This window comes from Macrotis lagotis, chromosome X, assembly GCF_037893015.1.
Source record: "Macrotis lagotis isolate mMagLag1 chromosome X, bilby.v1.9.chrom.fasta, whole genome shotgun sequence".
NCBI lineage: Eukaryota > Metazoa > Chordata > Mammalia > Peramelemorphia > Peramelidae > Macrotis > Macrotis lagotis.
Window position 1 is genome coordinate 627,398,438 of NC_133666.1, and position 23,037 is coordinate 627,421,474.

The following is a 23,037-nucleotide window of genomic DNA, read 5'->3' on the forward strand; positions in this document are numbered from 1 at the left end:
TCCCCCACACCATGGCCTAACAGAGTTCTCCCTGGACGGCTCAACTCAGATCAAACTCCAAGGAAAAATAGAACATGTCTGGAAGCCTCACAGACCAATTTCGGGGGGGGGGCATGCAGGCAGCATGCAGAAGCACATAGGTCAAGGGCTAGAGAGGAATGCCCTCCACCTTGGACCAGACTGCATAAGATCAGAGCAGAACAGCACATGTCACATTCCCACTGAGATGCTTGGTGCACACTTGGAGGAGTGGTGGCAGGCAGGGAGTGGGCTAGACTGGCCACTGGCCCTCACGAAGAAGGAGTGGGGCATGCAGGGCAGGCCACATGGAACACCAAGCACCACACGGCAGCCAAGGACAAGGCGTCACAGACAGGAAAGCATCCACATGGAATCTCGAGACTCATTCATAGCTCCCATAGAGATCAGTATTCAGTGACAGGTCCAGATTTCGGCTCAGTGCAATGGTGAGGGTGGGAGTGGGGGTAGGCGTGGGTCTGCTCCCTAGGTCCCAGGTAAGGGCCCTACTCCAAGGGGCTCGTGGTGTGGGTGGGAAGGATGGCTAGGTCAGACTGTAAGTGGCATGGAGATGGTGTTGGGGTGTGAAGCCCACTGGGAGACTGAGACATTGAGCCCACTGTCCTTGGTGGAGCAGTTAGCAAGAAACAGGAAGATGAGAAGTTAGGGATGGGGAATTCAGAGACATGAATCCAGTTAGGACAAAGAGGGAAAGTCACAGAGACTATGAGGAAGAGAGGGATCAAGAAAGAGAAGAATGTGAAAATGTGAGGTTTAAAGAGGGAAAGGTGCAGACAGAGGCAGACATATACGTGCATGTTTTCAAGGATCGGGAAATGTAGAGAACAACTAGAGGAGGGTGAGATGAGACATAAAGGGGAAGCTGTGACTGGATCAGAAATGTAAAGGGGAAAAAAATCTCAAATGTCCAAAGGTTGCCCACGCAATGGAGGTTGATGTAGAAGAAGACAAATTCAAAGTGAATCAGGACCCGCAGAGGTAGAAGGATGAATGAGGAGGGCAACGGAGAGAAGCTATGAGACAGGCTAGAACTGCATTGACAGAGAAGGGGGTGGAAGGGACATTGTGACAGGGAGGGCAAAGGGAACAAACTAAACGGAAAGGTCAGGATTATTAAGGTCATTTGTCAGGGGGGCGATTTTTTTTTTAAAGTTCTAGAATCTGAGTTACTGTGGCTTATCTGAAAAAAAAAATCTGTTGTTGGAGAGATGGGAATCCCAGGGTCATGCAGGGCCCAGAGAGGAGGTTTCTTTGGTGCAAATGGGAGACATCGTTTGCAGGGTGAGAAAATTAAGGGAGTGGGCTTTAGTTCAGAAACCCAGCTGAAACCCCAGAAAGTACTCCTTTAAAGGCTACCTGCTGCAGGCTCTCTCTGGACAGGGCATGCACAGGACCCCTTCATGCACACACCCTAGCCCCACCCTGGGACTTTCCTGGGAGATGCAGCATGCATATCAAGTGTCAGGGAGCCAGCCTGTCCTGGGACCCCAGCTTTGGCTTGCCCGTCTACTCTGGAACAACAAAGAAGCACATTCCAATATTGGGGGCCGGGCATCCAGGGGGCTCTGTAAAGCCATCCCTGGGATTGGGGTGATCTATGTGTGGGAACAGGGGAGTGGGAAAGAGGGCTCAGGATGTTCATGGGAAATGTCCCTTCTTTTCTCAGCTAAGAATGATTCCAGATGATTGAAGACTTTTTTGGGGGACTTCTCTGGGGTGAGCCAAAATAGTCCTCTCCTGTTCAATATCTCCATTTCGCCACAGGTTTTTCTACCCCCTTCCCCACTTCCCAGGGCTAAGGGCTGTGTAGATGTTTGTGTGTATGTGTGTGTTTGTGTGTGTGTGTGTGTGTGTGTGTGTGTGTGTGTGTGTGTGTGTGTGTTCATGTCTGTTTGTGTGAGGCTGAGGTGGTAATACTTGCTTTTTGAAGGTGAGTTTGCTTCTGGGCAGTGACAGAAGATCTGAGGGACTTGGGCTGATTCTCTAGTGGCCCCCCCACCCCATGCTACTGGCCATAATGGAGTCTCTGAAACACAACACACTAACCAAAGAGAATGGACACAACTGTATTGGTTAAAGAAGATCATGACGATGATGATTATTTTGCTCAAGGAAAAAAAAAAGGAAGTATCAATAGAAAAAGAGATCTGGTAGTTGTCTTTGTCAGCATTTAAAAAAAGAAAAGTGACCTTTTTTTCCTTTGGTGGGTGTCAGATTTAGTCTACCTTATAAGCAACTCGGGCTGGACACTTCTTCCCCAAACCCAGGGGTGGAGACATGTGTCTGAGCATCTCATACATGTCCGGGTAAGCCATGCGGCCCCTGGCAGCACCAAAACAACAAAACCAGAACCAAAAACAAAAAAACAAAAAACAAAAAACAAAAAAAAAACCAAGAGAGGAAAAAAAACACAGAGAGAAGAACCACACGAGCCAAAAAAATCAGGAAAAAATAGAGAGAGAGATGCAGAGAACAAGAAAATATATTTTTTAAACAAATCGAAAAAGGGAAAAAATGGAAGAAAAATAATAAAAAAAGATTACTTCACTGCACATTGGCAGAGAGAAAGAGCAAAGTCATGTTCACTTCTGACTTTGGTTTATTGGCAAATTGGCAGGGAGGGCCTTGAAACTCTTTACCAGAAACCTGAACACCTTTTTTCCCCTTAAACTTGGGCAGAGGCCCACAGCTTAGAAAGGGATATCTTACTGAGGGGAGGGAGGGACCTAGGAAAGAGGGCAGGGCACATCAGGAGTTGAGGGGAAAGGGAGTGGAGTCAATGGTGAAGTCGTCAATGCAGTTTTACTCCTCCCCAAATGGAAATCCATATTAATGCGACTTTGGTTTGGGGAGAGGGGCAGTTGAGACCCTGGAATGCCCAGCTTCAGCTAACAGCAAGCAGAGATGGTGAAAGGTAACTTGAGATATATGCTCCATGCTTTTTGAGTCTAAGTGACTGCGTTATCTTAGGCATTCTGTTTGCTAAGAGGTCACTAATTAAATGCAAGATATATTGAAATATGTATATATATATATATATGAAATATATATATTAAGAATCAAAAGCCACATTCATTCCGTTGATGCTAGCAGGTTTTAGTGGAAATCAAACCTTGCAAGCAACCCTATGAGGACATTTCTTGCCTAAGCCGAGAGGGGGAGATATAACACGCAATAAACTGTACATATCCTTATAATGAATCCGACCGCTGTAAGAAGAATACACGGGTGTTAGTGCAGATTCTAAGGGTCAAATACAACATATACATGTATACAGACACATAGCACCACACAGATGTCATGAGATCATGACCACAGAGATAAATAACAGGGCTGGAAATTCTCAGCACTGGCTATAGACATTTGTATCAGAGGAAAAGAACTGGAGAAATGTAACTGCACACAAAGGAGCAATGAGAATATAGTTTTACTCGCCTTTAATTTTTACACTTCTGAATAAGGAAGTCCACTGATGAACCAACTCAAGGGGTCTCCAGCACCATCTGCTTGGAGACAAGCTCTGTACCAGAGCCAAAACTAATGATGAGGCCAGCGGCCCATGGGGTAAGTAGACAAGAGTGGGGCTGGGAAAGAGACTGGATTTGGAGTTTGAGGTCCTGGGTTCTCATCCTGCCTTTGTTACTTGTTAGCTAAGAGATCTTGGGATGGTCCCTTTCCCTCTTTGGGCCTCAAGCTCTTCATCTATAAAACATGGTGTCAACCCAAGTTTCCTTGAAGTTTTAACTCTACATCAATGATCAAATATATTTATGTGCACATACATACACACATACACACACATACACACATACCCATCCCTTAAATGAAGTGGGAAAGGGTGGTGGTATTACAACAACAAAACACAGTTAGGTTTATAAGGTGACCCCATCCGGGCCTGTAGACAATCTAAATAGCCTCTTTGGGTAAGGAGAGCAGAGGCAAGGTGTTAATGTTATTAGACAAGCAGTTGGATGCAAGTCAACTGAAATGACCTAAAGTTAAAAGAGTAAAAGTTAATCACCAGCAAAAATCTAAGTCCATTGATCCTAATGGTTCCTTAAGGCCTGACTATACCAGAGGTCCCTACCTAGGGGAGACTAGTTCCCCAGGGGCTGCAGTAACAGAACATCCTCCTCTTCTTGCCCCTGTCTGGTTCCCATAGATGAGAAGGTGCCAAAGGCCCAGGCATGGGAGGCTTCAAAGAGGATCTTTCAGGGACCTTCAGCAACTGAGCTTCAGACTCAAAAGGGATGAGTGGGAATTCTTGCATGATGACTGGGTTGAGAAAATTGTGGGGGGCGGCTGTTGTTACAGTGCATTAGGGGTACTTAATCCTGGTTTTGTTGAATAGAGGAGAGTGGTCGGGTGGGGAAAGGGGATGCTTGTTTTCTGGGGGACTTGATGCATTAGTAATACAAGGAAATGGAAGGGAAAGTAAAAAGGGGCAGAGACATCAGCTTAGGGTCTTCAAGATGTGTAGTCCAGCATCCTGCCAAAAAGGTCTGACAAGGTCTTTGAGCCTACAGCTCAGAATTTGTGCAGGGTCAGGTTCAGTCCAGATCCCAGGACAAGGTGGCATTTTCCCACCTATTCCTTCTTTGGCCCTTCCATCTTCTCTTTAGCTTCCTGACTACACAGGGTCTTTGCTTTGAATGTTAGTTGGGGTATCATGTGGTTGCCAGCCCAGCACCTCTCTCCTCTTAAAAGGTAAGATAGGGATCCCAGAAGAAAGCTTAGGCCTCCCCTCTCTGAACTCCCAATATCCCTTCTCATAGCTGTTAACTTTCCAGAGGAGCCCCATAGAGCCTTATTTGAGAAGTACTCTCCTAAACCAGGAATAGGGAAGAGCTAGGGCCTTTCCCAGCCTGTGGCCTCCAAAGCTGGGAGTTGGGGTGAGGCCAGAAGAGTACAGATAATTTCTTACCAAGCTGCAGGGTCATATTCGGCCCAAACACGCACATACTCATCCAGGTGGTGGGGGCCTAGGATGGAAGAGTCTCGGGTGAGATACTCAAAATTGTCCATGATGACAGCCACAAAGAGGTTCAGCATCTATAGTGAGCCAGAGTGGGAGAGGTAAGCTTAAGTGAGAGCCCAGAACAAAAAGACTGCAGTGATATCTATCTCAAGTCCCCCCTTCCCCATCTCTCTTAGAAATTCCCATTTCCCTTACCTTAACTTTGAGTTTCTCCCTTATTTACATCCTTCTACAGATTCTTTGATAATTTCTACCTTATGTTACATTCTACCTCATTTCTAAACACCCTCCCACACCCACCCCTGGTGGGTACCCAAGGATCTCCTGTAGAAAATGAATGGGCCCAGCCTTCCATGGCAGTTCCACAGATCTCTGAAGGAACCACAGCAAACTTATTCTTCTGGTCCTTACTGCCTTAGACTGGAAGTTATTTTTGTTTAGACCACCCCCCTACTGGGTGACAAACTCTGTAGGGCAGGGAACATATCTTCCTTCTCTGTACATACATAGAGAGTCATCAAGCATGGAGCCTTACACATGATCATTGATTAATCATTTGTGGAATGAACAAGGAATACTCCAGCCCCAATATATCAGTATGGAAACCATGCCCTCCCTCCCCATCAACTCTGTCCCAGAGATAAGCAGGGAGGGGTGTCAATGGGATGCTCCCCGACTCACCAGAAAGGAACAGAGGAAGATGAAAGACACAAAATAAAAATAGGCAAACTCATTCCCACACTCAGGCTCCCTGATGCCCGAGTTCTTATCGCAGGGTTTCCCACCAAGGCAGGAAAGCATGATGTTATGCCAGGCCTCACCGGTGGCACTCCTAGGGACAGAAGGGAAGTCAGACCCTGTTGTGCTCGAGGGAACACTGGACACCTACCTCCCCCCCACCCCGAACTTCAGTTCCCTGGCCTTGAATCACAGATCTTTCAGCCTTCCCTCAGTTAGGGTGGGAAAGGAGAACGGAGAACTCTTCAGGTTACTTTTTTGTATCTACCCCTAAAATACTGCTCCTTGTATACACAACCATGCCCAGTATTTGGCAGGCACTAACCAAAGTGCCAGACCTTATTCTGCTCAAATTAGGAAGCTAAGGAAGAGTGCTTCAAGCCCTGTCTCCTCCCCTGCTTCTGCTCTCCTCCACCAAATAGATCTGTGTCTGTCTCTCTTCCTCTCTTTGCTTTTTCCTGGAAACCTTCAATTCACCTGAAGAGGAGCATCAGTGCCTGGAAAAAGGTGCGGAAGTTGTTGTGTTCTGTGATTTGGAAATCATCATCATCATTGTCGTCTTCTTCCACATCGATGCCAATGTTACCAAATACCTAAGGGAAGCGAAGCCTTCTCAGGGAAGAGGACTCTGATACTCCCAAGCCTGGGATCCCAGTCGATACTTGGGAGGCTCATCCATCCATCCATCCATCCATCCATCCATCCATCCATCCATCCAATCAACAAACATTTAATAAGCACCGATTGAATACTTCATACCATGGTAGGCCTGGGAGACATGCTAAGCTTAGATTAGAACCAGCCTCTGCTCTCATGGAGCAGCATGTGGGGCAGAGAGGCAATAAGACTTTAATAAATACAGATTATTTTAATACAGGACAAGTGCTTCAAGGAGGTGTGAAATTGTGATTCTGTATCTTTACAAAGGACAGGGAAGATGAAATCGCTGATAAGTGAAAACATGGGAAATTTAGATAACTGAAAGAATGTTCTGTTGTGATAAACTACTAAGGAAAACAGCCTGTCTAGAATATCAAATATTAGGAAAACAACTAGAGGCAGCTGGTGGCACAGTAGAGTATTGGGTTCAAATCAGGAAGATCTAGGTTCAAATTTTACCTCAGGCACTGACTAGCTGTGTGAGCCTGCCTCCAGGCAAGTCACTTGGCCTGTCTACCCCAGTTTCCTCATCTGAAGAATGAGAATAATAAATCCCCATACTTCCTAAGGTGGTTAAGAGGTGACCCTGATAGCTGTAAAAATGCTTGTCATATACTTGGTTGCTATATAAATGCTTACTTCAGAAATCTTTTTGGGAAGAATGATACTCTAATTTTATACTTCTCTGATGTAGACATGATTGTTGGTCAAGACAGAATCTTAAGAATGAGCCAAGAGGCTGCTAGAACATATGAAAAACTGATCTCAAGCAAGACTTTCTCCAATTTCTTCCCCTGGAATTCAGTTTTTATTTGTCTAAATTAACCTTGTGCTGCTTCTTGCTGACAGCTGTGGCCACTGTGCAACCCACATCATGGAGCAGGCAGTTGGAGGCTTCCTTGTGTGGGTAAGACAAGGATTCCTACCACAGTCTTGTGAGTTATAATGAGGCAGATGACACCTGGAGGAATCCAGGAAGATTTCATGACGGAGGCAGTTTTTGATTTGAATTTTAAAGGAGGGACAGGAAATTAAAAAGTGATAAGGTGGGGAGAGGGCATAGACAGTCTTGGCAAAGGTATGGAGATGGTGATCATTGGACAGTTTGTTGACTAAAGCATCCATAATGTGTACAGATGAAAATGATATTAGATTAGGTTTGGGTAAAATCCAATAACATCTGACCAAGGGGAAGTCATGGGCTGCATGAGACTAAGTACCAGGCCTGCACTCTCACATTTACTAGTCCATAAGACTGTAGATAACTGGCTCATCACTAGAAAGACAATATTTTTTGTTGCTGTTCTTCAGTTGTTTCTGAATTATCTGACTCTTCATGACCCCATTTGGGGTTTTCTTGGCAAAGGCACTAGAGTGGCTTGTCATTTCTTCCTTCAGCTCATTTTATAGATGAGGAAACTGAGGCAAACAAGATTAAGTAACTTGTCCAGGGTCAAATAGCTAGAAAATGTCTGAGGCTAGATTTGAACTCAGGAAGATGAGAATTCCTGACTCCAGGCCCAGAGCTTTATTCGATTCACCATCTAGCTACCTAAAAGACAATGTGTTATAATGGAAAGGGGCAAGCTCCTCACCTCTCTAGGTCTCAGACTTCTCATCTACAATGAAGTTGAATTAGATTATCTTAAAGGCCCCTTCCAGTTCTGTGATTCCATGACTTTGTGAATCTTTGAACCCAAATTATCATTTTATTTTCCTTTCTGAAAATAAAGTAAATGGGAAATTCCCCTCCCCTAGAGCTTCTGAAAGTTTTAATTGGAGGAGAGAGAGTGAAGGGGACCCTCTCCTGGATCAACTGAGGTTCTTGCAGAGAATAACCCATCACTCACCTGCATTCCTATGATGGCATAGATGAAGAAAAGCATGGCAATCAGAAGGCAGACATAGGGCAGAGCCTAAAGAGAAGTCAAGTGAAGACTTTTACTTCCCTTCTCTCTGTGACAATCCACATCTTCCTGATTGTGAACAACATTTTCCCACATCCTCCTTTCTTGACTGGTTCTCTAGTCTTTTCTAAACAAATTATCTAAATCTGTCCTTTGCTAAGGCCAAGTGTCTTTAGGGTTAGACAGTGCAGGTTAGGATCTAGTGGAAAATGAAGAAGCTAAAGAACAGAGGAGAGCCTCTGGCTAGATTCTGGATTGGCTCAAGCATCCTTGACTGAATTCATTCAGTATCACTGTCAGTGCTACTCTTGAGTGCCTGCAGAATTAATGTTGGAGCTTTGCTAAAGACATAGCCTCATAGTAATGATGGTATCTTCCCACCATTACTTACTTCATTCTCTTTCAGGGGAGTAACTGATACCTATCTTCTTAGTGTAAGCCAGACCTGGGCACAACCCTCCCTTTGTCCTCACAATCCCTTACCTTGAAGGACTGTACAAAGGTCCAGAGGAGGATGCGAATGGTATAACCCTGGCGAAGTAGCTTGATGAGGCGAGCAGCCCGGAAGAGGCGGAGGAAGCTGAGGTTGATAAAGTTGTTCTGGGAAGATGGAGAGAAGGCATGACCATCTGCCCATTCAAGTAGGCCCCCAAAGCCACTCAACATCTATGTCAATCTGGACAATGCCAGAACCCAAAATCAAGTAGAGAAAGCAATCTAAACTCGAACCAAAGAGGGAAAGGAACGAAAGGAAGAGCCAACACAATGTCACTTGAGGAAAAGCTTTGAAAGGAAGGGGAAAAGCAAGAGAGAGAGAAAGGAGGTAGGGGGAAAAACTCAACAACTCAAAATGGAAGCCACTTGCTAACACCCTCCCACCCACCCCAACCCTGCAACCCATAAAAGAAGGAAAGAAAAAGGAAAGAAAAGGAAGAGAAGAAAAGGAAAAAGAAACAAAAATATTTGAATCATCCAATCAGGAAAAAAATTATTATGGTTTTTGTTTATCCCAACAACCAAATGCACTGAGACACTAGGACACAAGCAGGTAACGTCGCCGAGTCTCGTCACACATGTACAATGCACAGACACCAAAGAGAGGAAAGCCAGCAAGCTCAGGCCTGGTGGGCTTGTGCGTGTTACATGTGCATGTTACGATCCGGGCCAGAAATGCATCAGTCACGCGGACTCAACAGGTGCACTGCACGGCACAGCACTATGCGGCGGCGTGGCACTGCCCACCCCGCTCTGGCCCGCCCTGACCTCACCCCCAGACGATCAGCCGCGGGCTGAGAGCAGCAGCGCTCGAGCCAATCGGGAGAAGCAGAATAGGATCTTTTCTTACCCCCTTGGCGAGCGGGGATGGGGAGGACAGAAGGGAGCCGGGGCTGTTCGGCTGCAGGGTGAGTCCTCGCTGCCCGGTGAGTCCATGAAGATGCATTTTTGGCCCTTTTCCCCCCTCTCTGGGATGGCTTCACAGCTTCTGGGATTGGGTGGAGCAGCGTGGGACCAAGCCTGCAGTAAGCGATGGAGCTCCTATGGGTGTTGTGAGCTTGGAAATGTCCCAGGCTGACAGGGGGTGGGTGCTGGGGGCAGGGAGTTGGAGCCATTCCTGCCCCCAGCACCTCCCCTGTCAGGCCCCTCCCTGCCTCATTGTCACAGACCTTACTTGAGGGCCCTGCTCCCTAGCTGCCTCCTCCTCCTCCTCCCCACCCGATCCAAAACCCAGGCATCAGAGAAACATGTTGATTGGCCAGGACCAGTTAGGAACAGGTTAGGATCTGGTAGGAGAGCTGGGGCCTTTAGGATCTTTGTGGCAGGTGTTGAGATGTATGGGGAAGGATGATCACCCTACTGTTCCCTTATTCCTCACCCAAGGCAGATATTCTAAGCTGTATGTCTTTCCAGTAGTCTACCTGGCTTCTCTGCAGCTGGTCAACCATTGAGGAAGAAGAGGGAAAAGAGATAAGGAAACAACTGCTTCCTTACTTGCTTGAAAAGAGTGAGTCCAGCCCCCAAATTCATATGGGGATGTGTTATTAGGGTTATGTGGGTGCAAGCAGGTGTAAGGGAGGCAGGCACTGTGGATTTTGGGGGGATGGGCTGGGGCAAAAGCAGGGACAAAACATGGGATATATGCCTAAGAGATAGCTAGATTAAAGTCTTTTTGCTCTATTCTTAAAGATGGGCATGAGGAGGGTAGAATTTGGGGAAGGGGAGGTGGAGAAGAGCCACCGGGGCCAATTGAGGGCAGAAATAAGTGCCATAGGGTGCTAGGCTAGCCTTGGAAATAGAACATGAAAGTCCCAGCCTCCACTACTTTAACAATCCACTCAGATTATATGGGGGAAAGCCAGGAAAAGCTTGTTAAAGGACCCCACTTTTAGTCCCCAACTAACTGGCACACATTATCGATCACTACCAGGCAGTGATCTATTTGTAAGGCTGGATTATAGGAACTAGACTAGGTGAGCAGGGCCCTTGCATCTTTTCCAGCCCTCTAAGTGCCTGTCAGACATCTCTAGCTCAAAGAGACTAGACTAACTGCCTCTGGCACATTCATGAGGGGGGATGATGGAGGGACCTGAGTTTCGGCCCCCTCTCTCCAAGCAAGGCTTAGCTTCTGGAGAGCCATGATGGCGCCTGCGGCTTGGGGACGCCTGCTCTAGGAGAGCAGCCTGTGCCCCTGAGCTGGTGTGATAAGACAAAACACACAGCACAGATAGCCTGAATCTGCCCTAACACACGAACTAAACCCAAGGGGAGCTGGGAATAAAGTCAAGCTAAAGGTGCCTTCAGCTCATGTTGCTAGTGGGACATCCGGGACAAACTCCCCAATCTTCTCATCACTCTACTCCCCTAGAATTGAACTAGACCACCCAGTGGACCCTGTTGAGGCTCTCCACCTTGCGGCCATTTTCTCTGCCCCCTCTTCCACTCTCTCAGAGACCCTTCCCCTCCTGTCGATCCCATAAGTGCAAGCCATCCCTTCCATGGGTGGAGCATAACGTGGACTCCAATAGAGCATGCAGAGCAGCAGAAGCTCCGGCAGTAGGTCAGTGACCCCAGGCAGGGGAAGGGGAAGGGGTGGGACAGGTGCAGGGCAAGAAGTTTTCAGTATGCTGAGGTGATGCTAAAGAAGCCATGGAACAGTCCCAAGGGAGAGATGCATGCAAAAAGTCCACCTCCCACCTTAGAACACAGCAAGAAGGAAACACAGGGGTCCAGAGAGAGGATTAAAGGTGGGGAAAGTGAGGCCTAGAGGGGTGACTGAAGGGTAGAATTGGAACCTTACTCATCCCATATCCTCTTTTCCAGTATAAAAGAGTCACAGACTCTCAAATTATTTCCCCCCCAAATCTTCTGCCCACTTTCCTTATCCTAACTGCCTGGATACTCCCCATGTCCCCTCCATGCCCCTCTACCCTTTGACTAAACTAGGGGCTGTGGGAGGGCAGGAAAATTTGGGAATATAAGGAAGTGAGCCTCCTCCTTCTCTCAGTTGTATCTTCAAATCTGGCCATGTGCCTCCTGGTTCTAGTATGGACAGAACCTGCTTCAATATCATGAGAGGCAAGGCTCCCATGGTATTTTCTGGCCCAACCACAAGCAGGAAGCCCCAGGAATCTCACACCCTATGAATGGTCAGAGATTTCAGGCCCCGATTCTGCACTTCTGAGAGGTTGGGACAATGTTTGCAAGGAAGCTTGGTATAGTGGATAATATGATAGATTTGGGGTTGAGAAGATCCGGGTTTGAATCCTCCCTCAATCACTTTCTTGCCATGTGACCCTGGCAAGTCACTTCACCTCTCTTGGCCTCAGTTTCCTCATTTGCAAAGTGGGGATTATAACATTTTCCCCACAGGATAAAATGTTTTGTGAGGATAAAATGAGATAATAATTTATATAAAGTGCTGTGAAATTATGATAGCACAATATCAATTCTCATTTTTATCATCCTCTGGGGGACTCCCCTGGCCTAGGAAAGTTTTGCTGCATGAATTCTGGGCCCTAATCAAGATGGGAGAATGGGTACCAGGGTTCCTTCTCCTCATGCTGCTTCCTTTCCTCTCCCGAGTAAATAGTTCTCTGTGGGTAGAGGCAACAGGAGCCTTGGCTTCTGAAGCTTTCAGTTCCACACAGCCCTAGGTCTAGACCTAGCAGTCTAAATGTTTTTTTTTTGCCCAGCAGAGGGAGACAGATTTGGTGGAAGTTTTGGGGGACTAAAGGCCATTACAGGAAGGCCTTCCAAGTGAGTCAGTGGGGTGGGACCAATCCCACAGTAGAGATGCAGGTCCCTCGGGGATCTCTAATGATAAACTGTCCCAGATTAAAGGGAGGGGACTGGGCTCCATCATTAGAAGAAGGAACCCCGGCACAGACAAAAAGATTAATGTGGGATAATTTAAAGAGTTTCCCTTTAGGACTAGGGCTAGCAGAGACTGTATGGCATTTGGGGAAAGGGAGGCATATGCAAGCAGCAAAAAAGGTGAGACTCATGGAGAACAGAGAGCAGGCTAAATGTATGGCATGATAATGTGGGGATCCCTGGGACAGTGATGGGCAGGAGAAATGGGGCCTGAGAATATGCATGTCAGTGTGTTTCTAGATAATGGAGTGTGTGTAGGAAGAGGTGAAAACTAGGGAAATGGGTGTGAGGGTTGTAGCCACAGGCTAGGTGCATTCCAAGGGGCTTTCTTTATGGAAATAGCTAGATTGGGGCTAGATCTCTCTAGGCAGTATGACCTGGGACCTCCCCTCGTCATTGCTCTGATATTGCCAGCTCTCATCCAGGCTAGGCTGGGTAGTGGCTCTGCTATCCCATGCCCTTTTCATCTGAAAGCCAACCCTCTTCTTTTCTCTTCTCTGCCTCAAACTGGGTTCTGGGCACATGGTCAAAGTCCCTAGCTCAGAGGATATATGTAGAGAATCAAAGGCCACTGGAGGCTTTGACAGTGAGAGCAGGTGAGGGATGAAGAGAAGGAGTGAAATATGTGGGTTATGGGTATTAGAAAGTTCCCAGAGAACACAGGATTTAAAGATGGCCTAAGAATGGATACTCTAGATATGTGATGCTACTGTGTCATACACATCATGGAATGGCTCTGTAGGGTTTGTGGAGCAGACAATGGGGTTCTCTCTTTAGTGAGGAATCCAAGAGTTGGCAGCTTCATTGAACTTATCTTCCTGGGCACTCCTGGGGGTTTCTGGTAGTTAAGAGACTATTTTGGGAAGGGAGGGGCCACATTAAAAACAACCCAAAGAATATAGAATTCAGATTCAACAAGATCAGAACAAAAGGGGCAAGAAATACACACACACACACACACACACACACACACACACACACACACAAACAGGCAAAGAGTAAGGTGGTGGGGAGGTGGGAGGGGTGGTGCGGTACAGGCTGTCCAAACGCACAGGCCATGCAGTGCCGAGACAAGAGGATGCTTTCCGCTAATGTAAGGCATTTAGGCTTCAGAAAGAAGTAAAACCAACCGGATCCTAGATGTAGATGTTGAAGATGAATGGGGGATTGGGCGGGGGCAGATGGGGAGGTTTATTCAGCATTTTAGGTTGATTCGTTACCAGTGCCAAAACCCAATGGATTTCGGTTCCAAAGAGGGGGTAGGGGCAGTGGGTTTGGGATATAATCATTGGTGTATGGACACACAGACCAGGTCATGGATGGACACATGAGTTTCATAGTGCATTTTGATTGGATGAGTTTTTCAGACGGCGTTGTGCATTGGCACATACAGTATAAAGAGCGAGCATGAAAAGAGACAAGACAAGAAACACAATCATTATATATTGCACACGAGGCAAACCAAAATCACCCCTGGTCAATGTCAGCATTTCATCCTTATCCAACTAGCCACCCCCAACCTGGCATTGTCTACTGGTTGTGTGAGAAGGGGTACAATATGACCAGCTGAACTGAGGGACCCCAGGGTCTGCCTCTTCCCAGACTCTGATTGGACTAAGTAGACTCAGCCATTCTAGGCTCAGCCTGTGTTTGACTGGGAGAGAAGGATGAGATGAGTATCCCATGGAAAGTTGTTTATACATCTTCCAACTGGAGGTGAGGTTGGAGATCTCCAGCCAAATTAGACTGGTAATTAGAGGGTAAACCTGCTCATATTTCTCTCATTTCAGCAAGACAGATAATTTTCCAAAAATGATGCTTGTAAGGATAGTAACAACACTGTCACTGATAATAACCTCATGAATGCCAATGTATTGTTCAGTTGCCACCCTAGTCACTGGTCCTGGCTCAACTGTTTGGGATAATTTGGCTATCTAGACTTTTAGAAACCAGACTACCTCCAAATTGGAACTGCTGAAATGAACACTTCCCATCAGTTGCATAAAGAATGGGAAAAAATCAAGCAAGTCTCCGTACCCTATCTCCCAGCCAAGCCTAAGGAAGTGGGGCTTAAGGCTTGACCTAACTTTACCAGCATGATCTTCCTTCCTTCCTTCCTTCCTTCCTTCCTTCCTTCCTTCCTTCCTTCCTTCCTTCCTTCCTTCCTTCCTTCCTTCCTTCCCCTTCCCTCCCCACCTCTCTCCCTAGGCTAGTTAGCTTGGGCTGGGATGGCAGTCGTATATATTGAATAGAGATTTCCAGATAGGTCTTACAGGGAAACCTCAGAAAGGATGTATACAACGTACATAAAAATAGTAGCTATAGATTTCCAACTTGAGAGTTCTTTGGGGTAAGGAAAGACCCTTCAGAGACAGGAAGCAATGAAAATCAGGCCTAAACCCTTAGTCCAGGGAACTACTTCCTTAGGTTGCATTTCTTCTGGGTTGAGTCCTAAATAGGAGAGCAAGGGACTGAATTGGGTTCTCTGAGGAGGAATATTCTGCAAAGGGTTATGGGGAAGGCAGGGCTGAGGAGGCAATTCTTTATCCTGTCCCTTAGAGAGGGAACAGAATTAATAGCATTTCTAAACCCTCATCCCATGACTAGAAACAGGGGGAACAGACTCAGTTACTTTTAGGGGAATCAGTCTTTCTGTATTAGTCCTATGTCCTGCTGACCTCTCAAGATAATGAGACAGGGAATGTTCTAAGCAGTCCCTACACCCCCCCCCATCCTTCTTCCCCCCTCCCCCACATACACACACACACACACACACACACACACACACACACACACACACACACACACACACACTGTTCCTTCCATTTCTTTTTTAGACCCATGGAACAATCAATCAGCATCATAGAATGATGGGGTAGGGGTGGAAAAATATTCTCTCTTGCTACTTGATGGAAGTTGAGGTGGAACCAAAGGCCATTTTGGGGAAGTTCTTAAAAGCTGCATTCTCAGCTATTCTTAGGAGTATCTGGACATTTTTCCTATTACTTTCTTCATCCTTACCTCTGAAACTATCTCTTTAAGTAGCCTTGATCTTTGCAGCCTCTGCCCTCCCCTAGACTGTTGCTCTATAGGCCTTGTCTATGTTACTCTGTCTCTTGGGTGACCCCAGTCCTAGGATCCTTAGTGAATGCTCAAGGAAAAAGTCAGCAGAATTGCTGGACCCTATGAGCTTCAGTCAGTGAGACCAATTAGAAAGATAAGATTAGGGGGAGAGGGTCTCTGTGGGAAAATGTCATAAGATTTTGAGATTCAGAATTGGAAAGGACTTTGGAGAAAATCTGTGCTCCTCTGATTATATCACAGTTGTTTCTTCCAGGGTAGGATATTATTCAGGCCCAGCATAAGTTGGGGATGAGCCTTGGTCCTCTGGAATCTCCCAAATCACATTGGTGCAGAAGAGAGGTTGGCAACAGGGTAGGGGAGGTAGAAATAGCAAGAAGGAAGGGTACTTCTTGGGGACTCAATGCTAAGTAGGAGTAGTTAGTCACCTAGGGAGATGTCTTGCTCTTTGATCCCTTTACTAAGACCTGACAGGGACATCTCTCTGATGTCAGGACCAGCCAGTGTCTCCCTTCCCTCTGTCTCCCAAGCTGCCATATATAATACAGGCTGACCGTCATTCATGACCTTAGAAGTTCCTTCCAACTCTCAAAATCTGTGGCTTATGAATGAAAATTGTTTTTCATATGGCTTTAGATCTCATACCACTGAAAAAGAAGTGAGAAACAAAAAAGAAAAACTTCTTATCCTGTATTCCTAGACCTTAGTTTCTTAGCTGACCTCTCTATATCCTTTTAAATGAGAACCGACTTCTGGCCCTTCCTTTCTGTGCCCTTCTTAGCTCAGATGGCTGAGGAAGCCTTGGGTCCCAGCCAAGTCCAGAAGCTCTCTAAGAAACAACTCTTGGCCAGCTGGATAGCTGTAGACCTCCTTGTTGGCCTTCATGCCCTATTCAGTCTGGCTTTGTCCAGGCTCTAAGGGCCTTACTACCTCACAGTCACAGCCCAGAGAGGAGCTAGTGTGGCACTTACCCCAAACTCGGTCACTAAAATATCAGTGATACTGCCCAGAACTGTCACAAAATCAAAGATATTCCAGGCATCCCGGAAATAATTCTAGAGAGAAAACAAAAGAAAGACAAGGAGGACAACCAGCAAGAGACCAACAACACAAATAGTCACAATCAAACCCAGGTATGGTCAAAGCCCCAGCACTGAGGAGGAGAAAGAAAGTTGGACTGCCCCTGCCTTGCAGGCCAGTCTGTGTCTGACAACCTTTTCTTTGAGTGTGTCTCCAGAGCAGAAGGAGGGACATGACAGGGGGTTGCTTGTAAGACTTCCCCCTTCCCCCAGGGAATGCTCAGTCTGTTCTTTAGCCCCTTTACTTCACTTTCAATCAACCCCAGCCTATTAAATATAGGGAAAAAAGTCAACAAGGAGACTATAATGAAATGAAGAGCTATGGTGGTAGTTCCATTTTGAAGGATTCTGACTTTTTTGGGGCATACAATAAGCTCTTGATTCCCTGTTCAGTTTGTGGATTATTAGGGGCAAATGGCTTCTCCCTGACTAGTTTCTTCTCTACCCAATTGCCTTTCCTGTCCCTGTCTGGGAAGCTTTCCTTCTCAATTAACCAAATACAGGTTAGAACAAGTTCATCTTTGCCCTTGTCTGAGCTGAACATGCTTTCAATGCTCAACATAATCTCGTAAGGCAAAGTGGAACAGACTGGAATTCTCCAGGGCCTGGAGTATTGCGGTCAATGGTTACTATCTATATCTATGTATCACAATCTATACTCACAGTATCAGGTGTAGAGGTCCTTAGATCATAAAGTTGGAAGGGGAAGTAGGCAAGAGAGCCCAACCCCTTCACTTTATAGAGAAGGAAACTGAGGTACAAAGAAGTGATTTGTGTAAGGTCAAAAGATTAATAAATATCCAAGCCTAGGAGTAGAAGAGAATCAAAAATTTCTCAGGGAATTTAAAATATTGCTTTTTATCAGGATTCATTGGGAGTCAGACCAGATGTTAAACATTTTCAGATTCTCAAATCAAAGAGGACTTAGGTTTGGTCCTAGGTTTTACTCTCCATATATTCACATTGAGTCCAGCCTTAGGGAAGTGAAGGGTAGCACCTCCTAATACTGCATCTCTCTATCAGGATGCCTTTGCTATAGGGATTCAGATAGGAGGCGGACCTGTGAAATCATTGGCACATGGAGTTCTTAGATGAGGAAACCCCAAAAATCCCTGTAGCTTGTCATCTTCTCTGCAACTTAGTTGTTTTGAGAGCATAGGGAAGTCATAGTGTGTTGGAGACCAGATTTGAGCCCAGATCTCCTTGACTTTTAGTCCAGTTCTGTTCACTACCCTATGTTGCCTCTGCTTAAAGACTCTAAAAAGAGTCCCAGTTCTCATAGTATATAACTCGTGCTAGATAACTCTTTGACTCTAGGGGCTCCCATGGCACCATCACCAGGAGGTCTTTGACATTCTGGTATAGTCCCCCAGGAAGCCCTGGACCTAGACAACCTGAATGTGGTTTCAGACACTTAATAACCTGAGGGACCTAGGGCAAGTCACTTAACCTTAGTTTCTCTTAGTTTCCTCAGCTGGAAAATGGGGATAACCATAATGCCTCTCCCTCCCCCTAGGAGTGTTATGAGGATAAAATGAGATATTTTTAACGTGCTTAGTGTAGCATGTGACCCACAGTGGGCACTTAATATATATGTCTATTTTCCCTCTCTCTTCCCCCAATCCCCTGCTGTGTAATCTTCATAGATGATGAATGAGGGTCTTCACTGAGAGAAAACCATTTATTGACCCTGTCTGAATGGGCTAGAAACCAAACCTAAGAGAATTTAGGGAATGTGATCTGGCCTGGTTTCTCAGGACAGGATCTATTGAGTTTCTAGGCAAGACTCTAGGAGGTGCCTGGGCCTTGACAGAAGACTGACTCCTCATCTTGACGAACACCTGTAGTTTAGATGAAGTTAGAATCTCAGGGTTCCTTCCCCTTACAGGTGTATACTGACTCATTTCCCTTTGGTCAGTGACAGGTACAAAAAAAACATTGATAGTTTTTTCAATCATGAAGAATGTTCAGTATGTGAACCACCATTCAAAGCAAGGAACTTGGGGACTTAGTACTTGTGTGACTTTGGGAAAGTCATCTCCCTTCTCTGGGCCCATTCCCCTTCTTCTGTAAAATGAAATCTATTCAATCTCTAAATCCTATGAACCCAAATTGTGATTATAAAAAAATTCAGACCTTCAAGATGATGGATAACTTGAATCCCTGGCCAGATGACCAGTGGAGCCTATGGCAACGAACCCTAAGACAGCCATCTAGTCTCCCCTTCCCTCCCCAGCCCTGGCTTCTCTACCTAGTCTGCCATAAACCAAGGAGGGGGTAGACTTACCAGGATCCCAAAGGCCATGATTTTCAGGACACACTCCAAAGAAAATAGGGAAGTGAAGACAATGTTGAACACTCTTAGAGCATTGTCATAAGCCAGTGTGGCACCATCAAACTAGAGGAAGGAGAGAGGCAGTGGGTGTGCCATTGACTATAGGAAGTCAGGCCAACTCATTTTGACCCTTGGGCAAGGCTAGAGCCCTCAGTCTTCCCACCTCACTGAAAACTGGGCCCAGGATCTTCAGTCTACACCAGCCCCCCAGCTCTATAATATCTAGTTCCTTGCTGAGGAGCCTCACCCCTCTCCCACCTCCTCTTTTTCCCTCTTCCCCTCTACCCAGTAGGAGAAGGTCAGGCCTTACCTTCATCATGAGTACAATGGTGTTGAGGGCTATCATGGCCATGATGGTGTATTCAAAGGGAGGGGACACCACAAACTGCCACATGCGGTACTGAAAACTCTGCTTGTTCTGAGGCATGTGTCTCGTCAGGGGCTTGGCGCTGATGGCAAAATCAATGCATGCCCTCTGCAGGGAAGAAGATGAGACTGTGTAAGGAAGAGGAAAACAGGAAGAGAGCAAAGGAAGAAGGGAGGGGGAGAAAAGTGGGGCAGAGTGGATGGTCTGGGAGAAGGAAAGCAGGCTGTGACCTTCACTCTGGGAACCTCATTGAGCTTTCCTTTCCAAACATTCATTAGATCAACTCTATCCACTCCTTTTCCTTAAATTTCATTGTGATCCCGTCTCCCTCTCCAAGTTCTTGCTTCCATTCTTTTAGTTATCTTGTAACTAGTTTTCTAACTTCCTCAGTCCCAAACACAACTTCAAACCATGTAGAGCCCCAGGAGAGATCTAACTATAAACCAGCGACTGACAGGGATTCTAGATGTCTGAGCCTGGTCAGAAAAAGAAATTGTTTCCTTTGCTTTCCAGCTGATGTTATTTGGTCCTCAAGAATAAACCAATAATATCTAATATGCTTCCCTTTGCCCCAAATATTGAGACTTTCCCATAGAAGATTTCATTTTCCTCCTCTCTATTGGAAGGAGGAAGGAGAAGGAAGGTGGTTAAGGTAATCTTTTCTCTTCTAGAGAAATCCAATACTTGATCATCCACCTACTGAACTGGACCGGGGGACAAGGATAGGCCCCTATAGCCCCATTTCCTAACTTGTGGAATGAAGAGGGAAAGGAGTGATTAGGGGCCTGCACCTCATTCTTCTCCAGGCTGTACTCTTCCATCATCTTGTCTCCCTGCTCCTGGAAGGTGATGATGATCAAGGCCACGAAGATGTTCACAAAGAAGAATGGAAACACCACGAAGTAGACAACATAGAAGATGGACATCTCCATCCGGTACCCAGGGCTGGGTCCCTGGTTCTCAAAAGTTGCATCCACTGAGTGTTTGAGAACACTGTTAAAAAGGAGGGAGGGAGGAGAACAGAAGAGGAAAGAAAGAGATGCAATAGGGAAAGGATGATACAAAAAGAGGAAAGTGGGATGGTTGAGAGAATGAAATTGAGATGGAAAGGATGAGAAGAGGTGATGATAAAGGTTGGAATCATAGAAAGAAATATGAAGTTAAAAAAAAGAAGCAAGTTAGGGATGTAAGATCTGACCCATAAATAATAGGTTAACTTGTCATACTATGCTTTTGTGGATTGTAGATTGATACCTCCTTTCAGGTATGTGTAGGTATAAGGAATGGAAGTGTGTGTGTGTGTGTGTGTGTGTGTGTGTGTGTGTGTGTGTGTGTGTGTATGAGAGTGCTGGGAACATCTCTGTTTGCCCATCTGTTCTGTTCTGCTCCCTCGGCTCACCTGAGCCCTGACCCTGCTTAGCTAGTTACTGTTCTTCAGGCTCCTTCACTGAGGCTAGGTGGAGATGGTGGTCAATGCCTTGTCATTGAACTTCTCTGCTCTTGGGGGCCAAAACTCTAACTCACTTTATGCTGATTCCCCTCTGTTTCTGTCCACATATGAAAGAGACACACAGATGCAGTAGGAAAGGACCAAGGTCAACATGTACATGTAGGGTCACTTCCAAGAACACAGAAGCAGGCCTGATAAAGCAACCTGGTCCTAAACTGGATGTTTCTAAGACTAAAGTTTTCACTACCTCAAGCCCCAGAGAGGTCCCTAAGTATCACCCAGGTGGGAAGCCAGGAGCTCCCAAACCCTTACTCTGGCCAGCCTTCTCCGGTGGACACGGTGAAAAGGGTCAGCAAAGCCCACAGCACATTGTCGTAATGAAACGCATACTTTTTCCATTCCCGATCCCTGGCTTTCACCTCATTTTTCTCATACAGGAGATACTTGCCCCTAGGAAAGAGGAGTGAGGCACAGTTAGTGGACCCAGGGAGAAGTCTTCTGGAGTCATATTCCTGGTCTCTGAGAAGACAGCAAAGGCAGTCAATGGAAATGTAGCTTAACTTGGGCCATCACTGAAACTGGGTTGAAGGCCCCAGTGCTTTCAAAGGGGCTGAGCAGAAACTAGGAATTGGGGGTTGGCTAATTTCAAGCCAAGCAGCATTAGCTCCCAGTATGGGCAGAGGTCTTTTCCCTTATCCTAGGTCTGGGAAGGATGGTTCTTAAAGCTAGGCACATCCCTAGAACAGCATGCTTTCAAGATCATACAGCTGCTGCTTCTTTCCCTCACCCAGGAAAATGACAGGTCTGACAAGGGATTTAGGGAGTGGAGTTGGGAATGTCATTTTTTTAAATAGCCAAGTGAGGCAGAAGGAGGATCACACTCAGGCTCAGGAGAAGAAACCATCATCATCCCAATTTCCAAGTCACAGTTGAATTGTCTATTTAGAAGGGTTCTTGGGGTCTTCCTTAGTCCTGGGTTGGAAAATTCAAGAATGAAGAGAGGTAACATCGATAGGAATGGGAGTGGGGACCTACCGGCAGTCTTTCTCAAACTCCTTGGACTCATCTGTGCAGTGGAAGAATTTGCCCTTGAAAAGCTGCACAGCCACCACAGCAAAGATGAACATGAAGAGCATGTACACAATGAGGATGTTGAAGACATTTTTGAGGGAATTCACCACACAGTCAAACACGGCCTGAGGAGGGGAAGCAAGCACCCTGAGTCAGGGCAGGGACCAGGAGGGAGAAGCGGTGTTGAGGGCAAGGGGGCAGGGAAGAGACCAGTATAGGCAACTACATATAAGACTCCTCTCCTTTTTTGACAGCTGATCTGCGAGCTCCTGCTTCCCAGGGTCTGGGGAGGTGGGGTGTCATCTACTCCCTGAATTAGTTGTACTAGGGAAGAAGGATATGCCCTGTCAATCATACAGCCAATGTTTTTCCTTCTAGACTTCTAGGGGAAATGGAGGGTACCTATGAGGTGAGACCCTGTGCCATTAGCTTCCCTCTCTTCTTCCCCTTACCCTACTCCTGATTTCTCTGTAAAGCTTCAATTTTTATATTGTTCTAGGGTAAAGATGAGGGGAACAAAGGTCCTTTGTGTTTGGACAGAAACTTCATCCAGCCAGCCTGCTTTTCTAGACTTCAGTCATGATGCCAGGCCAAATCTCTGCATTCCTGGAGCCTGATAGTTCCATGCTCTTTTTTGAGTATTGATATTTATGAGTTACTTGTTTTTTCCTGTCTATGCTGTGGAATTCCCCCTTATAGGAACTAACTTAATTCCTCCCCTCCTCTTGCTTTCCTCCCAACTCCTTGGTAGAACTATGTAACCTAAAACAAAATATAGAGCACTGGGTTTGGAGTTAAGAAGGAGTTCAAATCCCTCCTGAGACACTTACTGGCTGTGTGACCCTGGGTAAGTCATTTAACTGTTTACTTCAAAATTCTCATATGTAAAATAGGAATAATAAGAGCATTTGTCTCATAGGATTGTTGTGAGGACCAAAAAGATAACTATAAGCCTTTTAGC

The 23,037-nt window shown here is 46.1% G+C and overlaps 1 protein-coding gene across 1 annotated transcript in view; it reads right to left on the bottom strand.

Moving 5' to 3' along the window:
* Positions 1 to 23,037, bottom strand: part of CACNA1A (calcium voltage-gated channel subunit alpha1 A) — a 366,968-nt gene that overhangs the window by 36,966 nt on the left and 306,965 nt on the right. The window contains exons 28-39 of the mRNA XM_074203549.1: positions 22,041 to 22,201; positions 21,318 to 21,455; positions 20,347 to 20,548; positions 19,499 to 19,663; positions 19,141 to 19,251; positions 16,746 to 16,829; positions 8,806 to 8,922; positions 8,266 to 8,331; positions 6,233 to 6,348; positions 5,699 to 5,849; positions 4,964 to 5,091; positions 2,265 to 2,361 (exon numbers count right to left, since the gene is read on the bottom strand). Of these exons, the coding sequence (XP_074059650.1) occupies positions 2,265 to 2,361; positions 4,964 to 5,091; positions 5,699 to 5,849; positions 6,233 to 6,348; positions 8,266 to 8,331; positions 8,806 to 8,922; positions 16,746 to 16,829; positions 19,141 to 19,251; positions 19,499 to 19,663; positions 20,347 to 20,548; positions 21,318 to 21,455; positions 22,041 to 22,201 (1,536 nt within the window). The remainder of the gene's footprint in view (positions 1 to 2,264; positions 2,362 to 4,963; positions 5,092 to 5,698; positions 5,850 to 6,232; positions 6,349 to 8,265; positions 8,332 to 8,805; positions 8,923 to 16,745; positions 16,830 to 19,140; positions 19,252 to 19,498; positions 19,664 to 20,346; positions 20,549 to 21,317; positions 21,456 to 22,040; positions 22,202 to 23,037) is intronic.